The sequence below is a fragment of the Limulus polyphemus genome, unplaced genomic scaffold (assembly GCF_000517525.1).
Source record: "Limulus polyphemus unplaced genomic scaffold, Limulus_polyphemus-2.1.2 Scaffold1101, whole genome shotgun sequence".
Classification (NCBI taxonomy): domain Eukaryota; kingdom Metazoa; phylum Arthropoda; class Merostomata; order Xiphosura; family Limulidae; genus Limulus; species Limulus polyphemus.
Window position 1 is genome coordinate 197,290 of NW_013666711.1, and position 8,938 is coordinate 206,227.

Here is an 8,938-nt window from a genome sequence, read left to right on the forward strand (position 1 = left end):
TAGCAACATATGGAAAACATACAAATAGTTCTAAAATGGCTTAGGTGGTGATGAGTTAAACATAAGTTAGTGTCCTTTCCTAATCAAAATAAATAATGAAAGGAAATCTAATATGTATTAGTGTCAGTCTCCAACGATGTCCCAACATCCATTTCTTGGATTCTTCCTTTGCCCCCTTCTTCATCACTCTCCTGCACCTGTTTTTCAATCTGGACCCTGCCAGCATTTGCTCTCCTTGTGTGAAGTGATCCTGAGTTCCAAAGATGGATACAGCTGTTATGGAATCAAAGTCACTTATTTGAAGGTGAGTGGAGCATGACCAGAAGCTAATCAGTGATCCTGTCAGCTCCCAGACAAGATCTCAAATTGATCTTGATCATCTTCATCTTGCTGAATCCTCTCTCTGCCTCAGCAAAGTTGGCTGTTACAGACAGCAATAGTTGAAAGAGGCCACAGATGTTAGGTAGCTCCTCTTTAACTCCTCCTTTATTGTTATGCCTAGTGAAATTAAGTAATAAAATAGATGTGGAAAATTTATCAGAGTGACCATCATAAGAATTGCATTATTATTACAATTACAGCACCCTATGCACAGAGTTAATACACACTGTGTGCTTGCTGGAGATCAATGTGGACTTTTCCAATGAAGTTCTTAGGATGATACACCATGTAGCTCCCCATGAGTACTGCACTGTGTATTAGCTCATTGTTTGAGGAGGTTGCTAAAGAGTGCATGACAAAGAGCAATTGGAAATTTGGAATGTCCCATTACTTTCCAGTATGGGAGTTTTGTCAGTTGTTTGAATTGTGCATGTCACTGTCTAAGATGTCACTATCAGTTGTCTTAAACGACTGTCCATTGTACCTTTAACTAACAGGGAAGTGTATAGATCTTTATCAACAGTAAAAGCTAATATTTTGTGATTTTAGACAAATGTCAAAATTGACAAAGTATAAGTGCTGAGATTTGAAATGCATTCAATAAAAGCATGTGTGACAAGCTGAGGGGTGAAAAATTTTAAATAATTCAACCAGCACAATGTAGGTCTTCTTTATCATAATGCATTTAAAGTTGTCATTTCTTTTTTCTTTTTTTTTAAGGTTGGAAAGTTGATCATTACATATGCAATAAAGATATAATTAGTATTTTTTAATAAGGCCAATTTAAGAGGAAATCTTTCGGCAACTGAGTCGAATATTCCTCTCTTTATGAACGAAAACTTTCATATGCTATCACTTTATTTATTAGTTTCTTTAGAAAGTGGTTTACTTCAACATGTGTAGAGTGATAGCAAAGACTTCAAACTTATGGCTGAAGTGAATGATGAATTTAGGCAATGAACTTCAAAAATTTGTTTGTCTCTCACAATGATCACATAACATTGTGTCGATCGTGTAGTAGTCACAAGGTCAGGCCCCATTTTTTATTTTTCAAATATAAAAGGAAAAGAAATCATGATTTTTTTCATGGCACATTTATTGATAGTTTCAACCATTTCAAATTTAATGAAGCTTCAAAATACATTTTCTTTAGTCATTACAAGTTTAAAATTTTTACTTTCCTGTTTGGGGAAAGTGTTGACAAAAAAGAACTTGTAATGTACATCTTTCAAATGTTTGGGTCTTCATGCTGGCTTGGTGTCATATATAGAAAGTTAAAAGTAGTGGTTAAAAACAGTAGTCATTTTAATAAAAGTTCAAATAATCACTATATATTTCAAATTTTTTAAATGGAATTTTATATATAAATTCTATTACACTGATACAAAACGTTCGAATATTGGACAAAATGATGGCATTCTTTTTAATGAAAGTGCATTTACTTTGAATACATAGGCATTCATAGTGACAATGTTTGTGGATTGTACAAGACTGATGAGTGTTTGTAAATTTGGGAAGATATATTCATGGTTTATCATAAGTTCTGCTTGGTTAAGAAATACTTAGATCAGTTTATGTGGAGTCAAACTTTTAATGGCTTTTTTATTTTAAAGGGCCATGTGGGGTACCTAGCAGACACATTTTATAGGCCTGAAGGCATTTTTTTTGGGGGGGGGCATTGGCTCCTGGGCCCCAGCTAATTCTTAGCCCTGCTTAAACTATCTAAATCATAACACTCATATTAAACACTCATGTGTATCTAACAATCAATTTAAAAAAATTGAACAAATGTCATACTTTACAGTAATATTTGAGTTCTGAAACATAAATTGACATGTCTCTAACAGAGTTGAATCCATTTTTTGGAACTAAGATTTTGTTAGGGAAAGTTAATTTCAATTGCTGGCTTTCCTGTAGAAGTTACTTTCCCACAACTCCAGTGTTGGAAATTCTGTTTTCTGTCAAATTTACCTACACATGCTGCAAAACACCTTTATATAAATGCTTAAGAATTCACATGCTTTAAGATCATAATATAAAACACACTGGCACCATAATTTAAAGAAAGATGATTATTATACCTGCATACTTTTTCACATGCAACCTAGTGCTAAACAATTGTATTTAGAATAATGATGTATGAAATGTATAAAGAAAGTTTTATGAAAAAAAAAAAGTAGAAACCTTAGACTTTCATATATTTAAGTTAATTAACATTGTAAATGTTGACATTTCATAATTCTTCACAATATCTTTATCATCCAATTATTACTTGCATAGTATGTGGTAAATGAGGTGCAAGATTTATCTGTGAGGTGTTTTTGAAGAATACTTTTTATGATACTAATTAACAAACAAAAATATTTCAACAGTTGTGAAGCATATTATGTGATTAAAATAAGCTTATAATTATCTAGTTTTTTTTTTTCAATTCCCTTAAGCAGGAACTGAACCCTAGGGCCACCTGCACTACAAGTGAGTGCTCTACAAACTGAATAAACAATTATCACATTCTTCACTTTTTACAAACAAGATCTTCTTTGGGCCCTTAACTCGTAGTCTTGGGATGACCACTAGGTGGGCACTAGCTTTTTCAGAATAATCCTATTCTTTCATTTCCTGCAAGTGGGTTTAAACTGTGGACTTCTTGTATAGCAAGCTCTATCAACTGATCTAAAGAATTAACTCTCTAACATTTGCTATTAACCCTTTTGTGATGGGTGGGTCTAACTGTGCATGTCATGGTCTTTTAGTGAGTTATTTTCAAAACTTAATTAAACTACTTCTTGTTTATTTTATACCAATTAGTATAGCATAAAAATTGTAGCTAATAATCATAATAATCAATATTTTAATAGTATATAAGTTTTAAGTTCTTAATTTTATAAGGCAATATTTAAAAAAAAATCCTAAATTTCCCATACTGTGAAAAATGGGACATATTTTCACTAAGCATCCTCTCTTCTCTGTTTTATTCACCACCCCTCCAATAAGTATGAAACTTAACTTAAATTACTCAGTATAAAATTGTGATTGCTGTGACAAACCATAATTTTTATAGCCTTCAATTTAGTTTGGTTATAGAGCCATCAAATAGAAAATCAGATCCCTCTTGCAACACCCATCTGTCACATCCTCTCTTTCAGGATTTGTTAATAGTTCTCTCTTACATTTAATTCTGTACTATGTATAACCAACAGAAAGCCAAGGTTTTCATCTATCAAATGACGTAATATATTACATTGTTTTCTGAACAGAGAATTGTCAATTTCTCAGTAGTACAACCTTCGTTCCCATGGGAAAGATAATGACTAGCTTGGATGAATTTGTAATGGTTTTTGTCACATAGTTAGAAAGCCAGAAAAATTGTGATAGTTAGGAGAAATTGTCTGCTTTTTGCATTTTTATTATTCTTTGTACTTTGGTGCATTATTTAATTAAATAAATATAATTTAGTGCATTGCTACCATTAATATAAAAAAAAAGAAGTAGGGTTAAGTGTCATTGAAACAGTTGACAGTAAAAAAAGAAGACCTGGGTAAGTACTTTATTTCTTGTTTTTCCAGTTTATTCTTTATTTATTATTATAAAAGTAACTAAAATGTAAAATTAAGGGTCTCTTTTAGATTAGTTAAGGTTAGATTAGGTAAAATAAATAACAATAATATAATACAACTATTTGATGAGGCAAGCATGCAAGCAATTCAGACTCAGAGTAGCTTGTGGGTAATGTAATTTGATAACATAACATGAGCTCAATGTTCCCTAAGAGATTTACAACTTATAATGGCATGAATAGTAGTAATTAGTTGTTCAAAGGGCAATCAAAAAGCAATAAAACAATAAAATTTAGTATAAATAGATGTGTACTGGTACTAGTTTACTTAGGATAAACAAATGTAGTTTCATGTTACAAGTTGAAAGAAAAAACTGTAATGTAGATTTACTTCAATTTTTTTTTATGGTTATGAGGTTGGTTAATTTGACCGACCCTGTATAGAGTTAGGGTAGAGAAAATGACAGATAAAATATATAGTTTTGCTGAAAATAAATGTTTGAAATGTATTTATGAGGTTTTAAAGATACACAAATAATATTTGAGATTTTGGGGATGAAGAATAGTTTTTTTAATCATAACATGAAAATTACTTTGCACTTGGACTAGTAACGAAACAGACTCAATATATTCACAAACAAATCTTTAGTAAAAATACTTCATTAAAAAGTCTGATGTTTAATGTACAAAAGACTTGTAATGTTTACTAAAAGTTTACCAGATTTTGTGAAGATACACATACTGCATTAAAAGTTATAGTATAAATACTTAACATGTGCAAATGTGTATATGAACTCGTGTATTTTATACTGAGCCTGTCACGAAAGGGTTAAGGCCCTTTTCATCATTTACCACAAGTCCAACAAATATTTTATAAGCAGCAGTCATAATTATGTTTTCTACATATAATATGTATATAGGTTGTAACAATAATGCAGTATCGCTATTCATTCAAATGAAGGAAGATGTGAGATCCTAACTTTTCTGAAAGAAATAATATTTTATATTTTAAGCCATTATAGGCTATGAATCTTATATTATATGCTGAAAATGTGTCATTTTATTTGTTGAAAAACATGTACTTTAAAAAGTTTCAGACTTGTGGCATGTGTAACTGTCAATTGGCTAGTTCTTGTTGAATATCCACTATTACAGGTCTTTTATTTCTATAAATGTTGTTTTAAGATCATTAGGTCTATGTACAACTGTAGTTTTGAACTTTTGGACATTTTGAATTTCAATTTAAAAAAAAAGTGTAATTAGCAGTTTTTCGCAGTTCCAGATCTTTTGTTACCCGGAGAGTTAGCAGTAAGTTTACAGGCTTACAGTGCTAAAATACAGGATTAAATTCCTTGCAGTGGATGAACACAAAGCCACTTGTGTGGCTTTGTGCTAAAGCAAAGCAACAAGGTCCAGATCTGTTTAGATATCTTGTTAATTTAATGACAACATATCATATAATATTCATTATGTCAGTACTTATGTGTTTGTGTGTGTGTTTTATACAAACTGAACTGTATTTCGATGAAAAATACTAACTTGATATTTTTAATGCCAAGAAATCATCATATTCATCATAAGTTTACATATTTTTCAGGCACGTCTATCCAACAATGGACCAACTAGCAGAGATGATTTTATGTGCTGTTAAGTTTTATAAGTAAGTTGTCATCACTCAATATATATATTTAATTCCTAAATTGAGTAGTTATGATGTTTAACAGGGGGCTTTTTAATAAAACTGTAGTTGAAATATCCTGAAAATGTTATTTCTGAAGCACTTTAGGTTACATAAGAATAGAACTATCAGTAGTTTGCAAGTTTATCAATTTTCATTGAAATTGAAAATGATAACCTTTTCCATCTTTGAGAAAATAATTACTTGCAAAACAGCAGACTTTGTTTGATAATTACATGTTTGATAATTCCATTAGAAGCATTTACCTTATTACCACTATTTTGAAAGTTTGCTGGTCCATCCCAATTGTTCATAATTTTAATATAGAGTTTGTTCCAAATGTGAAGCTGGGGAACACAGATTAAACAGTTAATTTGTATTTTACAGGGTGGGTTCTTTTACGAATCCTTCTCTTTCATCAAGCATATATTTTATTATTTTCACTGGGTATCTTGTACCATACTGCTTATTTTTTTAGATTCTCTTTGGTTTAAATCATTTTGATTTTATTGCTCGAAGCAAATTTTCTACATTGAACTTAAGATTATTATTTGTTGACTGGCATTTATTTGTATATTAACAATGTATCCTTGTAGAAGAACATTTTCTCATAACATATTTTTCAGTTATTTTAACTGTACTTTGGTAGCAGGAGAGAAAATTATTATTTTCTACAACATTATGTTTCAAGCCTTTCTAATTCACATTTAAGATTGACATGATATATCTTTTAAGTGCTTTTAAATCAACAAATGTTTCATGAAAATAAAAAAAAATTTTATTCCTAGCCTGAAGCATTTTGTAGGCTTAGGTGTTGGTGCTGGTGCTAACATTCTGGCAAGGTTTGCTGTAAGTATATTTTTCATTCTTTCTTCAAATCAAAATGTATTTAAGATAAACTGTAATACGCCTGTGAAGTGTTAATATCTAAATATTAACTTTATACTGCTTATAGGGCAAACTTGTATTCTTTCAGGTTTATTTGTAATTTTTTGCAGTAAAAGAAAATGAATTTTCACTTTTAAGTAAAAATAACTTCAACACTGGGACTGCAATAGACTACATTCAGTTATGATAACTGCAGGAAACAGGAGCAAGCCTAAGCTACATTTGGGTATCGTTAAAGTGCTTGAACAAGTTAAAATAACATTTTGTGGTCAAATAATGTTTTTTATGAATAGAATAATTCTTTAGAATAACTTAGAATGTTTTTTTTAATTTTTAAATTTTTTGTTTTAAATTAGACTATATAGCCTTAAAGTTGAGTACCTCATTTTTCTGATGATTATTCATATTCGGTTGTGTCCCGTTGCATGAATCAACCAGACATTCTTTAGGGAAGTATTCCAGAAAAACCCTTTCTGGAATTAAAAATACGTTTATTCTGAATACACCAAATGATTTTTCTCAATCTATGAAATTGAATGAGCATATCCACTTCTCAATATTCACAGTCCATGCTGTTTTACATTTGAATATCTGCGACTATCCATGACGTTCAACCCAACAAAACATCCCACTTTTACCCACTTTCCAAGATAGTAAAAGTCCTACAAATTCTTTACTTCTTAAGAGCTTACTTGAGCATTGGACCTAAGATTCATGTGGACATCAGTCTGGGAACTAATCAATGCATCGTGAAGTCTGGAGCACCCCAGGGAGAGTAACAGTGAGAAGATGAGAAGGAAGTCAATGAATGTTAAAGTGCATATGAAGATAAGTCTGATGTGTCACTGAGCAGTGACAGAGACACAGAAGATCAAAAGTCAGCAGATGATGAAAGTGGTTGTGACAGAGCTCAGGTCAGGTCTAATCTTAGGTTTGGACTAATGACTGGTGTAAGCATCCTTACATGGGCACAGCTGAGGTAGAGACAGCATAGGTGGAAAGCACAATGTAATGTGTGTGATGCTGATGATAAGAATGAAGTTGAATCACGTGACTTCCGATCCTATGCTATTTTGGGGGCAGTCTGGGGAAATGGGCATTTTTGAGGTCAGGAATGGTGAAGAGAACATGAACAGCTCTGTCCAAAATGGCTACAAGCTTGCTTTTTCTATACCATGTTGGTGGGCAATTCGACCATGCATAGGCCAAATGTATGGCAGGAAAACCATCCACAAATCCGAGAGAATATCAAAGAGCTATTTGAGCTTGGTGAGATAGATTCCTCTTGCAAGAAAGGCCCAGGAAGGATGCTAGAATATCTGGAAATATTCAGGGAGATATGTTCTTTCAGCTAAGAGTGAAATCAGAGCAGAGATGACTCATTTGAGGAAACTATTCAAGACAGTTGTGAGGTCAAGGAGTTGCATATTCACCACACTTCAGCAGTCTGTCTTGGTGGAGTTTGTGCCGTCTACACCTACAATAAAACCAGGAAACTGGTTGCAGGACTGGAGGTTTTTAAGGATAAGTTTAGAAATGAGATTGGAAATGAGGGCTTTCTGTCTGATCAGCAAATCAAATAAAAAATTACTCAGTTCAAGCATATTGCTAATCAGGACACAGTGGATGGTAAAGTTGGTCCTGAGGAGAATGTTATTATATAATAAAGCTTTGTCCACATCACTCATTAGGTGATGAAAACTGCCATAATTTTGCATCTTTATCTGTTGTGATCATACCTGTGTCTCTCTTTTGTTCTTCCTGTGGTGTCTGTCTCATTTACCCTTGCATGTGTATCATCATACTCCTGCTATTCTTGCTGTGTGCCTCTCTCACTTGTCTCATTTCACCCTCTTTTGTTGTCTGTGCCTGCTCGTCAGGCAAAAGAACGAAGTGGATGAAGAAATGGAAAAGAAGTGGAAGAAGATGCAGCTGAAGCCATATTACTAGCATAGATAATGAGAATAATGATACAATGCATTTGTAATTGTTGCAGCTGTTTTTCTTTAGTGCCTCACAGATGAATAGACAGAACTAGAACAATTATTATTCCATGATAATGTAGCAGGAGAAGAAAAGGAGTGGACAAGTCCCCAAATGTTTTCCAATCATTGCCTTTTTATTTTTCTTTTCGTCCAATCATAATGAAGCATTGAATGGGGCACCAATCACACAAAAGTCCATAATATATACTATGAGTGATTGTTACAGAAGGTTTTCCCACCCCTTCTGGAGTCCACGTACTTACCACCTGGTATTATGAGCATGAGATGTATCCAGTGGTGGGATTCAGCCGGTTCGCACCAGTTCGTGCAAACCTGTTCTTAGAATTTAATGACCTCCATGAACCGGTTGTTAACAATTGTATGTATAGGCCTAATAATAACGTTACAACATACAAGTACGCGTGTTTACAATGCAACTTTACTAGCAGG

The 8,938-nt window shown here is 32.7% G+C and overlaps 1 protein-coding gene across 4 annotated transcripts in view; it reads left to right on the plus strand.

Moving 5' to 3' along the window:
- The window catches only part of LOC106462138 (protein NDRG3-like), a 51,835-nt gene that overhangs the window by 25,296 nt on the left and 17,601 nt on the right, over positions 1 to 8,938 (plus strand). For all 4 annotated transcript variants that reach the window (XM_022389291.1, XM_022389292.1, XM_013922030.2 and 1 more), the window contains 2 exons: positions 5,535 to 5,597; positions 6,404 to 6,464. In XM_022389291.1, coding sequence (XP_022244999.1) covers positions 5,535 to 5,597; positions 6,404 to 6,464 — 124 coding nt within the window. The remainder of the gene's footprint in view (positions 1 to 5,534; positions 5,598 to 6,403; positions 6,465 to 8,938) is intronic.